Source organism: Lasiodiplodia theobromae (genome assembly GCF_012971845.1).
Source record: "Lasiodiplodia theobromae strain AM2As chromosome Unknown scaffold_3, whole genome shotgun sequence".
In the NCBI taxonomy this organism is placed as follows: domain Eukaryota; kingdom Fungi; phylum Ascomycota; class Dothideomycetes; order Botryosphaeriales; family Botryosphaeriaceae; genus Lasiodiplodia; species Lasiodiplodia theobromae.
Genome location: NW_023336519.1, coordinates 1,096,732 through 1,120,140, shown reverse-complemented (window position 1 = coordinate 1,120,140; position 23,409 = coordinate 1,096,732). Strand labels below are relative to the sequence as shown.

General features: G+C 54.1%; 8 protein-coding genes across 8 annotated transcripts; 5 read left to right on the top strand and 3 right to left on the bottom strand.

Annotated features, from left to right (window-relative positions):
• Nucleotides 1-885: 885 nt before the first annotated feature.
• LTHEOB_1303 (Cholinephosphate cytidylyltransferase) lies at nt 886-2,494 on the top strand (the record flags this gene model as incomplete). Its single annotated transcript, XM_035509963.1, has 4 exons — nt 886-1,343; nt 1,418-1,768; nt 1,840-2,233; nt 2,336-2,494. The coding sequence occupies 4 exons, from the start codon at nt 886-888 to the stop codon at nt 2,492-2,494; spliced, it is 1,362 nt and encodes a 453-aa protein (XP_035367650.1).
• Nucleotides 2,495-6,616: 4,122 nt separating this feature from the next.
• On the bottom strand, nt 6,617-8,451 carry LTHEOB_1302 (Kinetoplast-associated protein kap; the record flags this gene model as incomplete). Its single annotated transcript, XM_035509952.1, has 4 exons — nt 6,617-6,678; nt 6,740-7,106; nt 7,426-7,804; nt 7,904-8,451. The coding sequence occupies 4 exons, from the start codon at nt 8,449-8,451 to the stop codon at nt 6,617-6,619; spliced, it is 1,356 nt and encodes a 451-aa protein (XP_035367649.1).
• Nucleotides 8,452-9,063: 612 nt separating this feature from the next.
• On the top strand, nt 9,064-9,943 carry LTHEOB_1301 (uncharacterized protein; the record flags this gene model as incomplete). Its single annotated transcript, XM_035509941.1, has 2 exons — nt 9,064-9,384; nt 9,461-9,943. 2 exons carry the CDS (start codon nt 9,064-9,066, stop codon nt 9,941-9,943), a joined length of 804 nt encoding a protein of 267 aa, XP_035367648.1.
• Nucleotides 9,944-10,134: 191 nt separating this feature from the next.
• On the bottom strand, nt 10,135-11,281 carry LTHEOB_1300 (Pex19 protein; the record flags this gene model as incomplete). The annotated part of the gene is made up of 3 exons (XM_035509930.1): nt 10,135-10,233; nt 10,283-11,061; nt 11,155-11,281. 3 exons carry the CDS (start codon nt 11,279-11,281, stop codon nt 10,135-10,137), a joined length of 1,005 nt encoding a protein of 334 aa, XP_035367647.1.
• Nucleotides 11,282-12,639: 1,358 nt separating this feature from the next.
• On the top strand, nt 12,640-13,390 carry LTHEOB_1299 (Sumo conjugating enzyme; the record flags this gene model as incomplete). Its single annotated transcript, XM_035509917.1, has 4 exons — nt 12,640-12,674; nt 12,798-12,958; nt 13,022-13,045; nt 13,137-13,390. 4 exons carry the CDS (start codon nt 12,640-12,642, stop codon nt 13,388-13,390), a joined length of 474 nt encoding a protein of 157 aa, XP_035367646.1.
• Nucleotides 13,391-14,039: 649 nt separating this feature from the next.
• Nucleotides 14,040-16,656, bottom strand: LTHEOB_1298 (Protein kinase; the record flags this gene model as incomplete). The annotated part of the gene is made up of 4 exons (XM_035509906.1): nt 14,040-14,931; nt 14,986-15,362; nt 15,413-16,477; nt 16,534-16,656. 4 exons carry the CDS (start codon nt 16,654-16,656, stop codon nt 14,040-14,042), a joined length of 2,457 nt encoding a protein of 818 aa, XP_035367645.1.
• A 1,290-nt stretch (nt 16,657-17,946) lies between these two features.
• Nucleotides 17,947-19,352, top strand: LTHEOB_1297 (Histone-lysine N-methyltransferase; the record flags this gene model as incomplete). The annotated part of the gene is made up of 2 exons (XM_035509895.1): nt 17,947-19,249; nt 19,312-19,352. The coding sequence occupies 2 exons, from the start codon at nt 17,947-17,949 to the stop codon at nt 19,350-19,352; spliced, it is 1,344 nt and encodes a 447-aa protein (XP_035367644.1).
• Nucleotides 19,353-19,789: 437 nt separating this feature from the next.
• Nucleotides 19,790-23,243, top strand: LTHEOB_1296 (Set1-like protein; the record flags this gene model as incomplete). The annotated part of the gene is made up of 3 exons (XM_035509884.1): nt 19,790-19,834; nt 19,891-20,365; nt 20,503-23,243. 3 exons carry the CDS (start codon nt 19,790-19,792, stop codon nt 23,241-23,243), a joined length of 3,261 nt encoding a protein of 1,086 aa, XP_035367643.1.
• Between the last annotated feature and the right edge of the window lie 166 nt (nt 23,244-23,409).

The following is a 23,409-nucleotide window of genomic DNA, read 5'->3' as shown; positions in this document are numbered from 1 at the left end:
GCGTGTGGTCCAGTCATGGTCACGTCTTTTGATATCCAACGGTTAGAAACGGCTTCAGCGAGGAGCCCGCGGCCTGTGGCTGGGAATTGATGTTGGTTTATGCGCCGGCCGGCGGGCTCTTCTGGCACCACTCGCGAGGATGACGGAATAGGGCTCACAGAGAAAGCGGGCGAGCGGGCTTCTTCCTTTGTGTGGGATTTGCATCAGACTCTGCGGCTTTCGATACCTCGCATTCAAGCACCCGGCTTCTCTTTTTCGGCCCCCTGTCTGCTGTTTCTCAAATTCCCCCTCGTCCTTTCGTAGGTGCCACCTTCCATACAATTAAGTACTTTTTCCCTCGTCATCATGTGTGTGTGAATGACGGCGCGGCGCTCCCTCGAGTGATTGGTGGCTCCTGAACTGCGCAGGTGTGCGACATAGGTAAGAATGACGTGCGGTCAGTGCTGCTCGCATCGTTATCAGGTTCTGGACGCCTTGCGGCTCTGCAGGCAGCACAGACAGGGTCGGGGAGAGCTTGGCGCTAAGCCGGTTGGACGTTGCGGTCGGATTGTCGTCACAAGCCACTCGAGAATCGTCCGTCGGACGCGGGACTCCACTAAAGGAACCTCGACGCGCCCGCACCTCTGCCCGCCTTTCATCCGCTACCTATTCCCCGAATCCATCTGCAATTGCACGTGGTCCGTCCTGTAAGTCTCAAAGGCCACCCCGCATGCGCGGTTTTCCATGCCTGCTGCTCCACACCGAACGGACCACGAACTGACCGCCTGGTGCCCGCAGTCACTTCAACCTACATTGTGTCAGCAACGGCGCGCCCTCCTCCTCCCTCAACCCATCTTTTCCTCAAATCGCACGTAGCGAGGTCTGCTTTCCCCCCACACCACCGTAATGGCACCGAAACGCAAGCGCACCAACACCGTGTCTACGTCGTCCGCAGCTACAGGCGCCGCCGCCGCCGCCGCCGTCGACGTCCCCCAGCCCTCATCCCGCGATGCCTCCGGCGAAGACACTGAGGACCCGGTCCTCCAGGAGCTGAAGCAGCGCCAGCAGACAGACGCGACTTCTGCCTCGACGAAGCGCGCCCGCTCGAGCAGCAAGCCCGATGCCGACGACGCAGACGACGACGCCGATAACGCCCGGGCCGTTAAGGCCGCCCGCACCGAGAAGGAGCGCACCAGCGAGGAGAAGGTCGCCGAGGGTGAGAACGGCGAGAAGGGCACCATGAGGATGCCCGACCCGCCGCGCGCTGGCCTGGTCGACCCGGTGGGCTACAAGACCAACCCGCCGCCCGAGGGCCGTGCGGTTCGTGTTTATGCGGATGGTGTTTTTGACCTGTTTCATCTGGGGTATGTTCACACGGATCTTCCGCTTCCTCTTTGTTTGCGATCCGACCGGATGCTGATTGCGGCGGGTGATGCAGACACATGCGACAGCTCCAGCAAGCTAAGCAGGCCTTCCCTAACACGTATCTGCTCGTCGGTGTCACAGGCGACAAGGAGACCCACAAGAGAAAAGGACTCACGGTCATGTCGGCGCGCGAGCGGGCTGACAGCGTCAGGCACTGCAAGTGGGTGGACGAGGTCGTTGAGGACTGCCCGTGGGTGGTGTCGCCTGAATTCCTGGAGAAGTACCAGATTGACTACGTCGCGCACGACGATATCCCGTACGGTGCGGATGAGGGCGACGATATCTATGCTCCTATCAAGAAGGAGGGTAAGTTTCTTGTTACGCAGCGCACTGAGGGTCTTAGCACCACTGGCATAATCACAAAGTAAGTGTCCCCTCTCGCAAAGTTTCGATGGGCCGTGGAGGAAGAGAGCATGATTCTCATACCACCGGTAGGATCGTCCGCGACTACGACCAGTACATCCAGCGGCAATTTAAGCGGGGCGCGTCGCGCCAGGAGCTGAACGTGTCGTGGCTGAAGAAGAACGAGCTGGACTTCAAGCGCAACATGACGGAGCTGCGGGACAGCATCAAGACCAATTGGACAACAACGGGGCAGGAGTTGGGCAAGGAGCTGCGCCAATTCTGGCAGACCAACATCAGCGGAAGCAGACCCGCCAGCCCCGCCCGCAGCCCGGCCGCTACGCCGAGTCGGGAGACGCCGCCGACTCTCAAGCGGCACCTCAGTCACCTGGACACCACAGGCGGCTTGAGAGGCTCGAACAATGAGCGTGCGAATGATTTTGCTGCTGGATACAATCTGGGCCTGATCAGCAGCGTCAGAGGATGGGTTCGTGCTCCAGTTTTTTTTTTTTTTCGTGCCCTTGTTCCCCCCACCTGTCCACCCGCATCAGCTGTCATTGAAAGTTTGCCCCGCTAACTAGGAAAACAGATGGCACGTAACCGTCGGAATCTGCGTGAAAGCGACCCTAACAGCCCAGGCGATAGCGAACCGGAGAGCTCCGGTGAAAGAAGCCCCAGGAGCCCCGTTGGTAACGAGTCGTCACGGAGGAACGGGAAAACCAGTAGTGAAGTGGGGTCGCGGCGTTAAAAATAAGAGGCTGCCTTGAGGGGCAGGCAGGGTCGGGAAATGTTTAAAGAACGGGGCTTCTTCTGCTCTCGGTACGTTGTGGATAAGAGCTTCTGCTTAACGCTTGTTGTTTTACTCCTTCACCTTTTTTCCTTACATAGACTGGACAAACGAAAAGAAACAAAAGATTTTTTCCCTTGGGCTTTTCTGGTCTCTTGGTGTGGTCTCGTTTAGGTGGTGGGGGCTATTTGCTTTTTTCTCTCTCGGAAATTGGTTTGTTTCTCTCGGCTCTGTGATGTGCATTTAAAGTCAGGTTGTAAAGTTGTGTCTATTATTTTCTTTTCTTGGTTTCCTTCCAATGTTTGTGAGATTATATCGCCTTCATTATTCCACGGTGTATCTATGGGGGGAGAAAGGGGCAAAGAGTGGCATGGACGATTTAGTATATTATGCCAGTAGCCGCTTGGGAGTAATGGAAAAGTAATATCAATTGTGAGAACTGCGACGGAATAGTTGAAATCGAGGTTGTAGTATCGGTTTCATACCTGGCTTCTTACCGGTCTTATGAAGCTCCCTTTTCCATCAGTTGTACTTCTAATGTTTTTGCCTTTTTTTTTTAAAAAAAAAAGAAAGAAAAACTCTCGAGACGTGAGACGCTAGCTTTAACTAAATCGGAGAGGAGATGGATAGATTGACGGGTGGCTGCTGATGCTTGTGCTGTAGTTTTGACTTTGTTCTGCCGGCAGCCAACCTGCAGTTGATTTTATTTGCTGTGTAGTACGCTGCAGATTATGCATATGGGTTAGCGCTTAGTATGCATTTTTGACTATAACTCTATTGAAGTCGTTACTATGACACCTGTCGTAGCTAAATCCGCACTTCTTCTCTATCCCGACGTAATCTCGATTCTAGCCATTCACCGCGCAGCCATCCGCTGGGAACGCAAGACTATAGGCCATTATTTCATCTTAGGGACAACAGCAACTCGACCTTGGAAAACGAGGAAATACATCTCTCGCAAACGATATTCAACAGAAGTCGGGAGTCACTTTTAGAACGTCAATGCGAAGTTCTCCCACTCTGTCCACCTATCGACGAAACGCCTTATTCTGCTGTCGACCATCACACGGGCTTGGAGGAGGGAAAGCAAGACAGAAATAACGGCGGAATAATCATGTGCCACCTCACCTTCCTCCACCCATCCTGCGGATGCCCGCCCTATCCGTGCGAACCGTACTATGTACTTTGTGAGAGAGCGAAGACACCAACAACCACAACCGCAACGACAGAGACAAGGATGATGATGGGGGCAACAGTGCACGCCGAAAGCGGACGAGAACCGTCGTCGTCGTTCCTGCGAATGCTGCCGGTGCCAATACCGCTTCCTAAAGCCTGCCCGCAGGGGACGAGGCGCGTATTTATTGCGGAGACAGGAAAGGGATGCGGGATGTGCTCTAGGAGTGGGGAAGTAGTGAACTAGGTTGGTTGCAGGACTCGAGATCAGCGATGGGATGGTTCTGGGTGAACAGGTTGCTGCTTATGGCGGCCACAGCACGGTGAACACAATGGTGACGAGCGAGTGGACTGGAGTATGGAAAGAAAATAGTTATACATTTTCTTTTTTTTTAAGGAAAGAAAACGAAACAATTGTGTTTCCTATGAAGGAGCACGTTCTTCTGTACTTAACAGGTGGGACAAAAGGGAATTGTGACCGTCTCGTTGTAAGGTTTCAAAATACTCGATAAGAAGAGGTGTATATCATGTTGAAGTCACCGCTCGGGCACGGAATGGATACAAATTTCCTTAGAAGATGTATAGCCTGGTATTACGATAAAGTGAGTTGGCGGCCTGCGAGAGAACAGCCGCGCGGCAATACGATATGCTCCCTAAATCTTACAAAGACTCATTATGATCCATACATAGTACAAAACTACGATATGGTACTATATAAAGGTTACCTGCATATCGTTCTATTCGTAAAGCGATAGAGTTTGCTTTCAATGCGCACGTGCTCCGCATTCCCCCGAAAGCCGCGTGCAAGCTGAAGTTGCAAGGGCTGACAATATACCTGGCAACAACGCAGAAGGACGGGGGAAATGTTTCGAATTCCTCGACACAGCCGTCAATTACCTCCTTCCCTTTCGCGCACCCTCTTGATAGCTTAGCGCGCAGCCATTGCAGAGCGTACCGAGCGCCGCCTAATTTTGCCCCGTCACACTTTTCGCCGAGCGGGGGGCGCTACATTTCGTTTACCGGAAACGGCAATGTAGCAGTGCCTATACGACCGGGGGCTTAGCCCACGTGGGGCAACACGGCGCACTCGTCACTGCGGCGCCACCAGGGTGGTTCTGGAACGCGAATGCCCGTATTTAACACAATAATATGAGCGAGTTATGGTGATATATCTGCTCAGCTCCACCCCCTCTCTTCTTCCCTGGCCATTTTTGCGACAATTTTCTCTTGACGCCCTCGTTATTTGCGATCACGTTCCGAGATGAGGCCGTCGAGTTTGGTGTCAGCAGCGCTCGTTCTCGTCGCTACGAACTCCTCCACCAAAACTCTCGCCGCACCGATAGGGATTGCATCGCAGGAACTGTCCCGTGATAATCTGCACCAACCAGCCTATCGTTCAAGTCAGGAGCCGATTATCGACCATTCTCCGAATACTCCTACAGAATCCGTCTTTTTGGATACAAAAGAAGACACAATAGAGTCGATCCGGGAGGAGTCGGCTGTACAAGAGGACTTCGTTGAGACCATCGTCGATGAGGTTGAGACCGGACGCCTGCAAAAAGCTGAGGATTTAGTGCTCCCAATCAAAGGTATGGCCCACAGCCTTCAATAATGGTTCAAGCTAGCACTAACGTTAACCAATATTCAGCTTCGCGTGTTCGAGAACATTTGCTGGAAGATTCTGCTCTCAAAGTCCGCTACAAGGACTTGCCTGACGGGCCGATCGATGACTCGACAAGGTGGATGGCTGCGAAGGGCTGGGGGAAGTCAGGAAGATAAAGTCCAAGGATACAGAAATGACCGATGCTAATATGATCAGTATTTGTCTGAAGGTGGTCCAACAATCTGACGGTCCACGCTAGCTTTTCTCCGCGCTACTCCTGCTGCGCCTCCTTAGCAGGACTTCAATACTCATCACTCACTTGCTAAGCTGAAGCGTCTTGTGCTTCTTGGCAGCAATCTCCCCACCAGGCCCTCTAACTCATCACACATCGTTGTAAACATGTCGATCGGACATATCCATGGACTACGTCAAATTCTTGACCGGCCATCAGCAGTCGATTTACCTCATCGTAAGGGCGGCCTTCGTCACCGTCGCCGCTGCCGCCACCTTCGTAAAAGATAAATACCTTGTCTGAACATTCGGCCCTTTTGGTAATATTACCAGGCACTTCTTTTTCCGACGGCTTCATTATACCGATCTCTAAACGCTTTGTCCTGCCTGGCGGTAGCGTAGAACACTCTTTGGACGGAAACGCCGCACAGCAACTTGCAAGTTATATAGACCGAGCGTCTGCCAGGTGGTGTGGGCATATAACACCAGTATCAATACACTCAGTTGTGAGCTTTAGTATGTGTGTAGTTGGCTGCTCTGGAGAGCAATTTTGAAGTGATATCCGAAATGTGCCACAAAGTAGCCGTGTCAAGACTCTTTGAACTATACGAATGTGTGTCAAAGTCATTCCATCAGAAAGCAATTATCTCATAGAATTAGGAAATATTTTGTACGGGGCCGTGGCTGGAGTAAAGGCGCTCCAATAAGCAAGGAAACACGAAGCAATACAAAAGGAGGGTGCCATTACAGGTAAACAACGTACGGAAACTTTTAGCCCAAGATATTCGTCCATCTCCTCAACGCTTCCTCGGCAGTGCTGGGTACTTTGCAGGCTTGAAGAGGATCCAAGATAGATCCGCCAGTGTCCGAACTGCAATAACTTTCGGTGTGTGCGTCGGAATAATAACTATCCGGGGAGAGTACTCGCACTTCAGTCATGTCCTCGTCCATCTTCATGGCAGCTGGAAGTGGTGGAGGTGGCGGAGGCGGAGGTGGTACGGGGGACATGCTGCGCTGCATTCTACTCAGACATCCCCTGTCTTTGCCCCTTGTGCGTGGCCTTGGTAACACATCGATCAGAATTGGTAAGGGGGGAATCTCCGCACATCCTTCTTTGCCTCGAACTTGACGAGGAACACTTATGGCGGTCCGACGGGATTGAAGAATCGGTTCTGACTTAACTCTTGTTGACAATGGACGGCAGAGTCTAGCTTCTTTGCCAGGCTTGACAATCTCAACACCAGTCGGACCTTCCACAACATCAATGATGATTGGAGAAGGGCTGCGCCGGCGAGTCAAAGAACGACCTCGATCAATGTCGGCGCCGGACCATGGATCGCGAAAGGATGGGACGCGTTGACGAGGTGATGGTGATTTATTGAGAGTATGGATGTCAAAGTGCGAGATTTGCATAGTGACCGTCCAACCGGGCTGGACGGTCGTCGCCCAAAGCATCGGTAGGATAACCGCTCCGTCGGGGCCGACAAGGTCGTATTGACCCCTGTACACGTACTGGCAAGCGGAAGGGTCAAAGGCAAAAGCTTGTTTGACAAGATCCTCCATGCCCTTATGAGTGTCAGCGTACCCGGATGGCATCGAACGGATCGCTTTACCGACGTACCTTCCATGAACAACATGATTTCCAGGGAAAGTTGAACTTTCGGCCAAGGACGTCCACAAATTCGACTGGGAGTTTTTCAAGCTTTTGAAAGCAAGAGGTGGTTCGAAATCGTTGCTGAAAATGTGCGCGGACCCATCGGACAGAAAGATCAATCTGCGTTTGCACTTCCTTTACCTCTTCGGTGACTTTTCGCTCAATCTTCGCCCAACGTTTCTTCATTCCTTTGTGACCCGGGGGGCAATAGCTACCAAACCCTGTACTTACAATTAGTGATGCTTGATGTGACTCTTGTTCGAACGATCCGCTTGGTCTAGCCGACCTCCTCTTGCCGGTCATGATTTCTTCGAGCAACGCTGATGTGCGGGTGAATGCATGCATGAGATCCCAGGCCTCTGTTTGGTTCACGACGGCGTCGTTGCCGGAGGTCTTCACCTCCTCAATGTGGTGCAGGACTCCTTGCACGTGTTCGATGCAAGTCTTCAGGTCGTGTGTCAGAGCTGATGTCTCATGTGGATCTTCTGTGCTCAATGCTTCGACATGTTCGTCATCCGGGGTCGTGTTGTCGGAGTCAGTGAACGCAGACATTTGTGCTGCTGGTTGGACAGGAGACGGTGGACTGTCGTCAATGTACGTGAATTCCGTGCTGCCCATTGGATCAGGCATGCACATGGCTCTTTCAGATTGTGCGCTTACGTGTAGTGTTAGCCCAAGCGCATGCTCAACAAGTATCCTCGAGACATACGTTATCGATATCTCATCCACGGAAATCACATTGGCGCGAATCGCCTCGAATCTCCTTCCGGATGCTTCAACGGCAGAGATCAGCTTCTCCATTTTTTGCAGCTGGTCGTCGTCCTTCGGACTGGGGCAATCCACAGGTATCCCGTGACAAGCGAGTTGCAGCGTCAGTAGAAGAAGCCGCAATGTGTCGTTCTTCATGTCGAGGTCGGCATTGAACATTTCAAACTTGTGTGGCTCAAAGGGCCAGGCCTGCTTGTTCATTCGCCCATCTTCCAAGATTGCGTCAAGGTCTCCGAATATGCCACGGCAGGCCTCAAGTAGAGTCCGCACCGTGGTTTCGGCATTTTTGTTCAGCACGGCTTTGATGTGTACATCACCAAAAATTGCGCTCGCTTCTTGGAACACTTCCGAGGTCAATTCAACGTCTTTTGCAAGGTCCTTGATTCGGCTGTCCGCGTCGGCGATGGCCTCGGAATAGTCGTTTGCCTCGTGGGCAAGCTTGAGCCCCAGATCCGCAATGTGAGCACATGACGCGGCAAGACCGTCCATGTCTGTCGGTTCTGGCGCATAGGATAACCGTGGTCCGAATTAGGTAGGTTCTTGTTGCTGGTGACAGAGATCATTAACTATAGAAGGCCGCAGAACAGGCCAGGCGGGTGGGAAAGCGGCCTCAGGTCTGGCGCGTCCGTAGAAATTTTCTCCGCTGAACCCTCGCGTTCCACAAGGTGGTAACGCGGGCGCTTGTGTACTGCAGCATGCTGTGTAGGTTTTAAAAAAGAAATGCTGCGGCTTGGCGCCCTGTCGTACTTTCGTGGTCCCAATCGAAGACAAGCAGCACCAAGCACCAGATGCGGGTGAAACAACACAATCAAGGCCGAGTTCTGGCGGAGCCGTGGATAGAAGAGAGAGGCGTCGCAGCGAGCGGACGGCGACGGGAGAGAGCGTTTGTGCACGAGCCACACGGAGATAACACGATAAGCTACCAGATCGCCGAAGGCTCGGCGCCATTAACGCGCTAACGCGCAAACGCGTCCCTCCAACAACATCATCACCGGCACGCGTCTTACATCTTCATTCCTTCCCCACGTCCACCCCACAAACAGCCACCTCCCCCTTTACCTCACACACTGCGTACAACCCTACAATTACCGCAAGACCACTATGCTCGCCTGGACACCTTCAGCTTCGCAATCTCCGCACGCCTACATGCCGTCGCGCTCTTCGCCCCTCGCCCCCCGACACTCCAATGTCGTGCGCCCGCCCCTCGCTCCCACTACGAACACCAGCCACAACATCTTTGCGTTCACCATGGATCCGCCGTCGAAGCCTTCAGCTGCAGCTCCACCGCAACGCTCCGTGAAGCCAAACCCATTGATCCAGCGAACGGCTGGCGACGCAGGTAGAGAGAGGCGGCGCGGCATGTTCCTGAAGAAGGTCGCCAACGACCGGGACGAACGGCGATGGGCTGGAAGGGCTGAACAGGTAAGACATGCAATAACTTACCCCTGCCCGTCGCGGAAAGACGCGTCGAAGACCCCTTTGCTGATGCTGCTTCTAGATTGAGCGTCTGGACCATATGAAGCAGCAAAAGCGCTGGCAGCAGCGACTTGAGCGGTCGGCGCCCCAAATTTCAGAACCGTCGGACGACGATGAAGAGGAGCCCGACGAGGATGTCGAGAACCGTGATCCGATGCTCGGCAGCAGCCAAACGACGGTGACCGGTGTGCCGAACGTGTTCAACAACTATGTGCGCTCATCACCACTTCAGACTGTTTGGAGCCAGAACTCGGAGGCTGAGGTCGAAGCGGTTGCGCAGCAAGAAGATGAGGAGCTGGACGCCTTGTTGGCGATGATGGAGGAGGATGAGCGGCGCGCAAATGCCTACGGCGAGGGTGCTGCGAGCCAGCACTTTGGTAGCGACGACGATGAGTACGACAACATCTTCTCGGAGTATCTTGCTGCACAGCAATCGTCCCAGCCAGCGCAGGACGACTACATGATCGATGACCATGACTACGACGCCATGGATATGACCGGCTGAGAACACCATGTTGCGGACGCAATTGTCCAAACTTTGCTTAGGACCTTGCATTTTTCAGGCGTGAGTTGAGCGGTTCTGTATGTTTGTAGCATTTGTCCATCCAGCTTGGCGTACGGCGCATTGGGATCAGAGGGGCTCGCGTGCTTCACGCAGTCATGGATACATAAGCATAGATCGCGAACGCGTAATTATTATTGTGTCGCGCAGCCCTGATCTAGCTCGCCCAGAGCCTCTTGTGCTGAGCTCATGTCGCCAACCAAGTCCTGCGGCGGTGATCCCGCCGCTTGCATCTACGCCGATGTCAGTCAATGATCCTACAACGCTGGTAAGTTGGCATACCTTCTGCATCCTCTCCACAATGTATTCTCTATCCGCCGTACTGTCGTCCGTATAGCCAGGTCTCTCAAACCTCTCCACGATATCTTTGACGCATCTCTGTTGCTCCTCATACCTCTCCAAGTCTGCCTTGTCCGTCTTGTCCCTATTCTTCGCCATCCAGTCCGGAAACTTGTCATGCAGCTCCTTCATGGGCTCGTACAGGATCTCCTTGTTCGTTAGCTGCTCCATCATGCCCATCAGCATCTTGCTAAAGTCCTCGTCCGACCCGAAGTCGCCGCCAAAGTCGCCCTTCTCCATCTCGGCGAGCATCTGCGCGAGAATGTCGTCTGGGTTGCCGCTTGACGAGGCTGCAGCCGCGCTGGCCTGCTCGCCTGATGCTTGCATCCGTTCCATGGTGCGCCGAATCTGCTCTTGGAACTTGTCCTCGCCGGCCTTGTTTCCTGCTGTCGCACCCGGCGTCGCCTTCGCACCACTACCACTGCCACTAGCCGCTGGCGTCGACGTGGTGGATGAGGCGGCGCCGCTGCCCAGCTCCTTCACCAGACTCTCCAGCTGTTGCGTCATCTCCGGCGAGTCGCCCAACCCGCCCAGCAGCTCCGCCATACCCGCCTGCAGCTGCCTGGCAAATTCCTCTTCGTCAATCTCATCCTCACCAGCAGCACCAGGGGCTAGCGGGTTCGCTGTTGCTGCAGGCGCAGTTTGCGCATCGTGGGTTGCGGGAACTTGCTTGTCCGCGGCGGAGTCGTCGAGCTTGGTAGCAGAGAATTCGTCGAGGACGTCTGTTGTCAACGCGGTTGGTATTAGATATGCAAAGTATAGTAGCGCGCTTGTTTTTGGTAGATGTGTGATGTTTTGGAGTAGGTGCTACGAACCGTCGAGGTCGTCCAAATCATCTTCGTCTGGGTCGGGAATATCCTCGACGCGCTGTTGCGCCGGAGGCTGCGTTGGCACGGATTCCGTGGCGCCGCTTTGCTTCGCGGCTTCTTTTTGGTCTGCCATGGTGAGGGCGTTGGTTCGAGATTGCTCGAGGCTTTGGGTTGGTGTTGGTGCGAGCGGCAAGATGCCGAGGACCTTGCGTCGATGGCGGGACCGAGACCGGCTGCTCTGCGGCACACCCGCGGGGCACAGCTGCGTGCGGGCCAAGTTGCAAGGCGGTGTGGGGAAAGGCGTTGGGTGAGGGGGAAAGCTGAATCGCACCTCGACACGTCAACTCCAATGACTGCCAGGGCCGTGTCTCACATTAGCGACGGCTTCCCGCATCGCAGGGCTCTTAGATGAATGTTTCGGGAACTGGCTCTGCTTTTCCGCTTCCCTATCTGCCTGTGCGACCAAGCCTCCAATTTCACGGGTATTCACTGGTCTAGCTCTTCCATCCCTGCTTTGAAGCCTCAACTCTGTCTTACAAATGCCCTCCGGCATAACAATCAATTTCCGACAAGTAGACCTTGAAATCAAAGTCGCGGCGCCCTCTTAGAAATCGCCAATGCTGGTCTCCAGTATTTATTGCTCCAACCCCGCTTGATGCACAACGTATCATACCCCTGGCTCACAACTGGCTGTCAATACACTCGAGGATCTTAATAAAGGCAGTCTGCCACACTGTCCCGCAGGGCTGAGCGTGCTGACAAAGCAATCGCTAATAAAGGGCTTTAAACAGGCATGAAGCACATCGCCAGACTGGAGGGAGCGAGGAAGGGAGAATGTATCGAGACATGGGTCTTAGAGTTGTGTTTCGAACTCAGGGCGTGTGTCTCAGAATGGAGGGTCTGAATCTCGGTCGCGGATAGTCGAGGGGTCGATGTATGACTTGATTGTTGATCGTGAGCTCCCGAGCAAGCAAGGGTTTGCCGTTTGAACATCTTCATAGTAGAAAACCATCAAGCCGCTCACCCATGGAGTGCGGATTCTCAGAGCGTTCTAATGGTTAATTTCAGTTGGTGTCAGCCATAAACTTCCGAGCATGGGGTCTGATCTGCAAAGGGTTGGTGCAGCAATGTTTCTAAGTTTATATCCACCCGATCTAATTGTTGCTTGCGACGTTTGAAGAAAGGCTCGGGAAGAGCCGTGGAGCCGTGTCGGGCACGCCGCAGGGCACGGGCCCTCGTTAAGGCTGGCCGCCTTCTCGACCCGCTGCGTCGTCTTTTGACCCTCACAATCGCAAGCCAACAAGCGCCTCTACACCTTCCTTTTTCTGTTGCTACGTGCACCCGCGCTTGGTGAGTAGCCCCGCGAAACAATGCCTATTTTTCACCTCCCAGCCATCCACTGACCGCATTCGCAGACTCACCTCGCCTTCGCTCGCTCGGAACTTCACACAGCCTTGCCGGCCAGCGCTTCAGCAACCAAACACCGCCGCCATGTCGCTCGCCACGACCCGCCTCGCGGAGGAACGGTAAGCGCCTCACCGCTCCGCTGCCACAGCTCCAACACGATGAACCCTCTGTCCTCCACTCTCCCGCCCGTCGACCAAGCTGCTCCCCGCGATTCATTACAATCCTGATCTCATTGATAACAGTAAGCAGTGGCGGAAGGACCACCCCTTCGGCTTCGTCGCCCGTCCCATGAAGAACGCTCAAGGCGTCCTCGACCTCAGGAAGTGGGAATGCGCCATTCCCGGCAAGGACCGCACCATCTGGGAGGGCGGCGTCTTCAAGTTGGAAGTGACCTTCCCCGAGGGTAAGACATTGCCCGCTCTCTTCGATCTCGCGCGCCATGCTGACCACGCCACAACTGTTGCAGAGTATCCTACCAAGCCTCCGAAGTGTAAGACACCTCGCTCGAACAAAACAACAACCACATTCTGTCCAGCCCGCATACTACAAGAATCTGGCTAACATCTGGCGCGCACTTTCAGGCAAGTTCGTCCCGCCGCTATTCCACCCCAACGTCTACCCGTCCGGCACCGTCTGCCTGTCCATCCTGAACGAGGAGGAGGGCTGGCGTCCAGCTATCACGGTCAAGGAGATCCTGTTGGGCATCCAGTCGCTGCTGGACGAGCCAAACCCTGAGTCGCCCGCCCAGGCCGACGCCTTCAACCTGTTCAAGAAGGATCGCGCCGCCTACGAGAAGAAGGTGAAGCAGATCGTCAAGGAGAACTCCGGTCACTAGCGCCGCCTTGCGACGGTGAGCGTTGTTGCGAACGGCCCGATCGAGATCCCGCACGGTAAAGCGCTATGGGCGATGGGGGATCTGTGGTTGAAGCACCATCGCCGATGGTGTGCCATCGTGGTAGTCGACCAATGATTTGTTCTCCGGCCGACTTCCATCGGGAACGATCGACCAAAAGAACGGTGGAGCGCAGCTGCGAGTTGAGGCGTGCATATGCACTCCTATTATCCCCTTCAATGGCGTTCTGGCGCTATCCGGCGTCAGAAAGACACTTTGGTTTTCGAATTTCGGTCTGGAGTCAATTTCGGGGTTGCAATGGGGAGTGGTGAAATGGGTCTTTACTTTACATAAGGGAATGATGGGTGGTCTGCTGCTTGAAACCAGGACGAGCGAAAGACCTTGTGCATTCGATGGTGGATTTTCCCTCCGTCTAGTGCAGCCACTGAGTTATTCAATAAGTAGGGTAAAAAAGATTATGACACTACAAAGGGAAACAGATTACCCAAAATGATATCACTAGGGTTGCCTCGAATCCCCAACAACAATCCACCTGCCCAGCAACCTACTGTCTTTCCCCCAGCCTCTCTACCTCCACATCAAAAGGATATCCTCGCAAACGCCCAAAATGCCAAATTGTTCAGTGCTCACCTCAATCCCACGCATCACCCCATCCCTCATCCATCTCCTCCTCCTCAGCCTTCTTCTTAGCTTCCTCTTCCTTCCTCTTCTTCTCCTCTTCCGCCTTCGTCGTCGCCGCCGTTTTCCTTGCTTGCCCCGTAACGACCGACTTCCTCGCCCCAGCTGCGGTACCGGCGCTACCCATCGAACTCGCCCGCGGTCCGGCACCGGGTCTACTACCAGCGCTCGCCGACGACTTCGCTGATGCCAGCCCCTTAGGCAGAGGCTTCTTGAACGCTGCTTTCGCCTGCGCCTGCGCGGTGAGCCAGCCAGCAAAGTCGGGCTCGCCGTTATCGTCGAAGGGAACGGCGGGTGCTTCCTTCTTCGTTGGCGCGGGGGAAAAGGGATCGTGGTCATCTGCTGCATTGCCCCAGCCATCATCGTCATCGTTGCCGGTGTTGTCGTTGAAGTCGTCGCCCCATGCGGCGCCGAAGTCTTCGGCTTCGGCCTCGGAGGGCGCGGGCGAGGTGGCAGATGTTGAGGTTGTCGTGTGAGATTTGTTGAGGGTTTGGCGGTGGAGGGTGGAGGCGGTGCTGGTGGAAGAGGTAGGGCGTGTGGTTGAGGTCGTTGTAGGTGGAGTCGAAGAGGAGCGCGGCGCTGCTGCTGCATCGGGTTTGAGGCCACCGCCATTGGTAGAGGTCTGGATGTCGCCCGTAGCGGCCGCGAGCTTGTTCGTGAAGGACGAGATGGCCCAGCCGGCCCAGGAATTGTCTTGCTGCGGGGTCGACATGCGCGGGATGCCGGCGCCGGCAGGCCCGGCGGCGGGGGTAGGGGGCAAGACGGTCTCGGGCATGGTGGTTTGGTGCTTGCGGATGCGGGCAACGTAGATGTCCATGGTTTTGTTCGCTTGGTCGCGGATGAGTCTGGAGTGGATGTTAGTACGAGGTAGGCTGATGCTTCAAATTGGGACAACTAACTTCTCCTTGTCGACTAATGACGGGCAGATGCCTGGAAGGAGTTTCGATGCGCAGTCTTCTTCACTGTAGAGGTCGGCTGTTGCGGCGAGTGCCAGCAGAGCGGCATTTCTTGCGTGAACGAAAGGGTCGCGTAGAGCACGGCCGAAGGCAGCAGTTAGGACCTTGGTACGAGAGCTTGCTCCAAGATTCCGCGCAATTTTTCCTAGGCAGATTGTAGTGTTGGTTCTAATGCCTGGTTGCTCGTCGTTGGCCGTTTTGGCAAGATGTCTAAGGAGTTCTCCGTTGACGGTCCGATCAGAGAGCTTAGGTACCACTGTGAGAACTGCTTTGACCGTCTGCTCTCGGAGGACTGGTGCGGTATCGGAGAAGCCGGTGACCTGTGCAGTTGTTAGTCAAGCATAGTGCGCTTTTAGAGCACTCAGCGTACCATCTGGGGGAAGATCTTGTCATTGACGATCTTGTTGGATAAGTGGTCGATCATCAGTGGAAGGTTGTCAAGAAGGCAAACGCGTATTGCTCGGTCCGGGCTCTGGAAGAGCCTAACAATGACAGGAGTAATCTGAGCGTCGTATTCTTCATCCGACAGCTTCGAGGCAATCTTCATGACTAGGCCGAAAACCTTGGGTCCACCGCCACCGAACTCTACTGATTTCAGCAGTTCTGGGAGAACCTTCATCTTGAAGAAGTCCTCGGGAAAGTCGTCTGCTACATCTTCGAGCTGGCTGAGCAGCTCATCCCTCTCATATTCGCCCTTCAAACCAAGGCTCTCAATACCATCCGTCAAGGAGATCAAGGGCGTCTGGAAGAATCCACCCGCTCGCTGCCCTTGATCCAGGAACTGACCAACGCTCGATCGAGCTTTAGGGCTGGGGTTGATCAGCCGCCTGTAACTTTGTTGCATCGTGGGCGGAATGCTCTTGATTTGTCCAAGCTGGTCTGTTCCCTGGAAGCTGCCATTGAAAGTCTCGAAAACCACTGTGCCAAACCCGTATGCATCTATGGCGGTAATGGGGTTGCTCTTAATCACGTCCCAGCCTCCCTTTGAAATCTCGGGCGGTGCGTAGCGGTTCGCGTCAGGCACTAGGCCACCAAAGCTGTAAATGACAGCATCGTCCTCCTTCATGGAGCTTAGAATGTCGAAGCCACCGAGCTTCCATTCGCCGCTCTCGCTCGTAAATATAGACGCGACGCGTACGCAACCGTGTACCGAGCTAGCCTCTCCATTCAGGAACTTGAGTGTTTTGGCAACATTATGCAGGCCCCATTTGATCGTCTCCTCGGCAAGCGCTTTGCGGCGCGTGTGCCAGCTCAGCGGGACGAGACGCTCAGTTGCGATGTAGATATATGTCTCTGTCTCCACCGTGTCCAGTACCTTTATAACGCCAGGGTGCCTAATGGTGCGCAGTTTACGCAGCGCGTTCTTCGCAAGAGGTAGGCGAGACTTGTTCGAGGCAACGTCGAAGGAGAAGATACTGCATTTCGAGCCATCCTCCTGTGCGCCGCGTGTTAGCATCCCGTGTGCACGCGCAAGGGGTCCCAGGGCCGTACTCGCTTCGTGCCATTATGGAGAGTCCATATTGACTGATCGATGTCGACTCTGTCGCCGAAAGAATAGCCAAACGCAGGGCCCTTGGAGATGGCGGAGGCGACTGCAGACTTGAGGAAGTCCATCGCGACGCTTGGCGACCGGATTGGAGGCTTACCCAGAGACGATCGTCAGGCAAGGGGACAGTGACGGGCATGACGGCCCCACGACGCGGACACGAGTTGTGATGCTGCCCTTATCGATAACCGGTGCGCTTTCCTTCTTTGGGAGTAGCGCTCAGTGATCCGCGCGCGCCTTCTCTCGTGCACGTCGGACGCCCGCCGTCGCCCGCGCCTCTCTTCTTCTTTTCATCTTCCCCCTCCAAGCTGACCGATCGACTTTTCGTCCGGTGGCTCTGGGTATTCCCGTCGCAACAACAGTCGAGGCCGCCGCTACTTCAATTGTCCGATCTGCAGCGCCACTGCCTCCGTCTTCAACTTTTCTTCGGCCAAACGTCACGCTAGTCAGTGCTCGCACACGCGCGTGGCATCGTTTGGCCCCATGACGCCCTCTTTGAGCTGCTCTTCACTTTCTCACTACGCATTCTACTGCCGATGCTAAATGCCCGTGACTGTTCCTGTCAAGGTCTTTGATTCGGTCGCCGGAAGAGTTCGTCTAGGGCAGCCTTTACTATCGACACTTCGCAGCTCTACTGGCGACCGAAAGAACGTTAGGTATGGCGACATTTTCTCTGTTTCCTTTCCTCTTTCCCTTGATCTGTGCTGCTTCTCAAGAAGCTACGCAGCCAGATGGCCTCCGTCGATGATGTCTAGGTAAAAGGTCCGATCGCATACTCCTATCGATGGTTCCGGGCGGACTCGTCTGTCCGACAGCAGGTTGCTTAGGACGCTCTCATGGCCATTCTGCAGCCTAAATGGTCCTCGAGTGGACTCTTCAACCGACCTCGCATGTCACCAGTGACATTCGGGTCCAAATCTAGAAGAGGATATCAACGCCAAGAATGTGCGACTTATTGGAGTCTTGGCTCTAGAGGAACCTCAATGGGTCCAGACTAATGGCAGTCGCGGACACCTATGAACCGCTAGCACCTTGCTCTCGGGTTCTAGGAGACAAACAACCAGTCCTGGATTTCATGGGCTCGCATGTTCGCTTGAGTAGCCGAGGTGCCTGTTGTCGACGGGCGAAGAACTTCCGGAACCTCGTAGGACGCGAAATGATCAATCAAAAACAAACTGAAAAGATCTGAGACGTCGAATACTTTTTCGAGTTTGACAGATGAATCAGCTGGCAGAAATTTGGCTAACTTTCAGGACTTCTAGGAGAGGCTTACTGAGCGAACTACAACAGGCGCTAACGTGCTCTTTCGACTCGTAATCACGACTTGCTAGTGCTGCGATGTCTGAGCACTGACATTCATGAGTCAGTCTTCTGAAAAGGCGCTTCTTGGTCTCGACAATACAGGCTCGTACTGGATCATCCGCTTCAATCGTGACAACAACGCGTCGACATTCGTCGTCGATAAGACCGGGCCAAACATCGACGTGGAGGATCTCTTCGGCACGCATTGTGATATTCTTCATAGTGAGAAACTTCAAGAGCTTGAAGCAAGACCATTTGAGAAGGTGTGGTACATTACAGATCCTCAAGCTTTCGAGACGGCGTGTGACATTGCCTGCACCCACAGACTTCGTGGAAAGGCGCCCTTCAACCAAGCTCGCAACAAGAAAGACTGGATAATTGAAGATATCGAATTCGTCAGCACGGCTCTTGACAGGACGGTTCGAGCAGCGTCGTCGAAAATACCAGGCTCAATGTCGAAAAAGCCGAGAGACGACCTGCTTGAATCGTCGCTATGGTCGGAAAGACGTCATCTGGAAAATAATGCGTCGGCGCTGGGGCGAGGAGATACATACAGGCCCAACTATGACCACCATCGGCCTAATGCTTTGCCGTCGACTAAAACAAAACAAAACGCCGAGCATTCGAGTCTCCGGAGGCCCTCCACCTCTCCAGGCCGAGACATGCACAATGGCGTAGTTACATCAAAGTATGATAACCGTCTTGACAAGCCTAGGCGGCCAATGCAGCAGCTGCGGCAGATGAACTCCTCGGCGACAGGTCAATCCAGGCCACGCGAGATCTCTAATGCTGGGCCAAAAAGGCTCAACGGAGATCACAAGACGCAAAACCACCCAGGCCCCGTGGGTATAAACAATGACTTTTCGGGGGTCCCTCGTGGACCAAAACATCAGAATCGACTCCGTCGGCAAAACCACACTGCCCAGCAGAAAGCATATGATACCGCAGTGGACGAGAAAAATCCCGATGTCATACAATACAAGGATCTCCCCCGTCTGAAGGAGAGGCCCCACATCTTCATTTCCAGCTCCTATCTGCCGTTCATGCGCCACACTATCCCGCATTTGCGCAAATTCTTTAAGAAAGACTTCCATAACTTCTCTGTCAAGGCGGAGGTGAACGGATATTACATATTCTCTTCTGACGACGTATTTGGTCGGAAGGAGCTGCAAAGATGTTATGAGCTCACCAATATGTCAACATTGTTTGGCGAGTATACGTTGCACATGGAACTCCGCATCGATGGCGGCGTGCCACCCAAGCGGCCGCTGAATAATGATGAGAGGGGATTTCAGAAGACGGGAGCGCCGCTCGAAAATTCTGAAAGCAGATTTGAGAGCCTGCCGTTACCAGTCGATGGTCCTTCTGCATCACATCTGCGAGCGAAAGCTGATGATGAAATTTCCATAACCCCGTCCGAGATCTCTTCTGCGACGACAAGGGCGAAAACGCACTGCGCTGAGTGTAAAGGCAATCATTTTCCAACTTACAATTCAAAGATTGCCTGCAGGACATGTCCTCGACACTACCATGCAGAATGCAGAAAACCACAACCGCGCCCGAAGGAGGATTTGTAAGAGAGTATAAGTTCCCAGACAAGACGCAAAAGGCTAACATATTTGTAGAGCTACATGGCAGTGCAATTATTGCATCAAGAAAGGGAGGCCAAAACCACGCCCCGCTCAGCAGAATACGCAAACAGAAGGCTCGGGGCGAACGATACTTGCGCCTGCACCGCTAGAGAATGATACACAAGACGGGGGGAAGCAGCCAGCTGGGCAGCTTCGAATGGGTGGAGTTGCACAAGCAATTCTGAACGGAGCATCGGAACCATCTACGAGCAAAAGTTTGAATCCCCAGAGCGAAAGCGAAATTCTGGATCCCCGACTGCGAAACAAGATGATTGCCACCGATCCACGACTTCGAGGCAGGGCTACAGGAGCTGTATGCACCCCCTTTTTTTTTCTTGGGCATGACTCAACGGCTAATTTGTGTTACAGAATGGGCTTGCCGCGGCTGTAGAAGTGCACAAGCATTCCTCAGGCAGGCATCCTACACAAAAGCACAACTACGATGTGGAAAAGCCGAGGGCCACTGAAATTTTGCACAACATGCAATCTCATCCCGATACGCAAATCGATCTGGATGAATCGGGCCCGAAAACGCATGGAAAGCACCATACAGCAAATGCAGCAATAGCAAAACCCAGATCTGCAGCATTTGAAAAAGTCCAAGCTCCTAAGAAACCGGCAGAGGGTGATGCGGACCACGCAGTGCCCTGGGACGTTCAACAAGCGGATCTTCAACCGGAAATACCAGACCTTTCTCTCGATATTGCCGAGGTAGACAGAACAGAAAAACCGGACGATAAGACCGTGCCTGTTTTGAGCAAGGGCTCCGAAGAGCTTATTGAGGGTAGTCCAGAAGCGCCAAAATCTCCACAGGACAAGAAACGCAATTCACGATCACGGTGCAGTATGTGTGGAAAGACATTGTTCTCCAAGCTGGGAATTGCAGAGGAGGCAACATGGTCAGTTGATGCTCTTCCATCGATTTGAGGCCAAACAAAGCTGACACCTCCACAAGCGCCCGTTGCAAAAAGGAACAAGTAGGCGAAGAAGATGGCACCCCCGTCCCTCCGTCATCTGTGACGGCCGAAGAAATTTGGCGGCGGAGGTTACAGCCGGAGAAGTACCATGCGAATGGTGTTGCCTCGCCAACGAAATCAGCGTCCCAAGATGCGAAAGCTCCTCAGTTTAAGAGCGAGCATTCAATTGCCAAGCAACCGCAGAGAGATCTCGAGGCCGATGTTAGCAGACAGCCGACGCTAGCTGATGATTTATCGTCGCTGCAGTCCATTGCAGAGAGCGAGTCTGCGGGCTGTAGTCGAGAAATGACCGATACTCCTGAACGTCGTTATGAGAGCATAGCATCACCTAAAGAAGTCGAGAGACAGGAGGATGCAGCGACGCCGGAGACGGTGCCGCGAGGCCCGAGCGCCGAGGCGAACGGATTAGAGCGGCGCCGATCGTGGTCTCCTGTCAACAAAACCATCAACAATGACGACGACGCGGGCATGGAATCCGACAATGCACTTTCTACCATCGGATCCGAAGGTGCAAGAGATAGTCGCAGCGATGCAGTGTCAGGGGAGCGGCCGAACGTCGGCCGCAAAGTCGCCAATGCCACTGAGCCTTCTGCCAAATTGCCCGGATGTTTCAGCTGGCCAGACCTGATAGGATTTGCCCTGGCGGAAGCGAGCGATCATCGCATGACTGCAGCTCAAGTCCATCAGTGGATTGCGAACAACGTCGAAAATTACGACATCAACAATACCACCCAGAGAAGCAGCATAGCCGCCACCCTAAGCCAGCAGAAGGTGAAGTTCCCCAAGGCTGAGCCCATCATGGAAGGTGCCAGACACCTCTCGCGCTGGAAAATCTCACCCGACTGGGTGGTTGAGTTCAAAGCAAACCTCGAAACCGAGCGAGAAAAGCTGCACAAGAAGACGTTGCAAGCCGGGCGCAGCAGCTCGACGCAACGCCGAAAAGAGTTCCATGATGCACCGAAAGGTGCTCGTGCCGCAGCTAACACGTCCGTTTCAAAGCAAGCGCATGCGCAGAAGGAGGGCTCGAAATCATCCACGCACGCAGAGGAGACACCCATGTTCATTAAGCGGCACAGAGTCGCGTACGATGCTGATGGGCGTGACATCGTTGCTGGGTTCAAAGACATCCCAATTGAGAGGTGGACACAGCTTGCTGAAGTCCAATCCTTCAGAAGACACGACCTGAGGTTTTTCGTTGGAGACTTTATCAAGGCTCCTCTTCCCAATCGCTTCAGATTCGCTGATTATACTCATAAACCCCTGGTACATACCATGGCTCAAATTGAGGAAATTAGACAACGGCGCGACGGACCCGGCTACGCTATCCTTGTGCAATGGTTTCTCACGAAAGAGGCTGCGGATTGGTGGAAGTGCCGACAGGTCAAATCACTCTGGCCAAAGGATGAAAGACCTGGCATCTATGTGCCAGCCACTGTCTGGGACATCCTCACCTCAGATTTTGTCGCTGAGCAAGAAAAGATCGATGCCGAGGAAGCCAAGCACCAGATCATCCCGACCTTGTTCTTCGATCTAGACACAGACAAATGGCGGCTCTACTTGAAGGAGGGTCGTGGTCCAAGAACTGGCATTGCATTTGGATCTCACTCCTTGGACGAGGAAGACAGCGGAGCTGAAGATACTGCACCTGCCTTGGACCAGTTAGAAGAGAGCCCACCGGGTCCTTCACACCAGATTGACAATCTTCAAAACCACGAAGATACTACCAAAACTGAGGTCGCCCTACGAACCAAGCTCACCATGGATCCGGATGAGATACCCAGGCAACAGTCACCCTCAAACTCTTTGAGCTCCTCACATCTCGTGTTTTCTCGCAAGGCTGGATCCAGCGCATCACCGGAATCACCTCGTACTGGCATCTCCATCGGCCAATCTGAGCCAGACTCGGTCCGGAACGCCGACTTAGAGCGACAGCTTTTCACACCATCACCCACGGATGGACCAATGGCGGAAACAGCAGACGAGCGAGAGCACAGGATGACAGACCAGAAATCACAAGGGCGCCGGAGCGCCCCCACGCCCATCACCGAAAGGCCTACGAAGAGGCAAAAGACAGAAGTCACGCCCGAAGAGCAAGCGGCAATCCGTGCTATCATCCAAATGGACCGAGATAACGCAAAGCACGACACCAGAGACCTTTGGGCCGCAGCACCAGAGTACGACCCGACCAACGATCTTTGGGATCGCGAGGCGAAGATCGCGGAGATCAAAGCTCGTCCGAGCCGCAAGGCGCGCTTCTCAAAGAACCTTGCATACGCACGACGCGATCGGCCGCCCAATGCCTTGTACGTCGAGCTCGACCGCCCCGAGCCCAAGGGATACAAGGCCCCTCCACCCAATCGTCCAGGGAGCGGGTATAGCAATCTTAGTCCTGCCAAGACAGCGAGGGTGAATGGTGCTCGTTTGAATCTGGACGTCGACGATCCGTGGAACTCCGACTTCAATGACACGGATATGCCGGATGCGCCGACGCAGGCCACGACGGTAGGAGGGACACCGGCTGGCATCGGAGAAGCATCGAATGGCGAAAACGATGATTTAGATTCGGAGAAGCCGGAGATGTTCGACACGCTGGAGGAGCTTTTAGGCTTGCCACCCAATTTCGTGCCAACTCTGTACGAAGGCCGTCTGGCGTTTCGAGATGGGACGATGGGGCTAGATGGGAGGATGCCTCGTGCGAAGAAGATCTTCAAAGTGGGGAGGAATGTTCCTGGGGAGCTGAAGTGATGAATGCATTGGTAGCGGGGAAAAAAGAAAAAGGCGCTGGCTGCAGTGACGCGATGGGAAACAGCATGAACATAATTTGGAGGCAGACGGATGCACGGCTTTGGTATCCCCTCACTTAACGGCGTTTTGGAGTGTGTCAAGTTTGATCGCTGGGAGCCACACACCG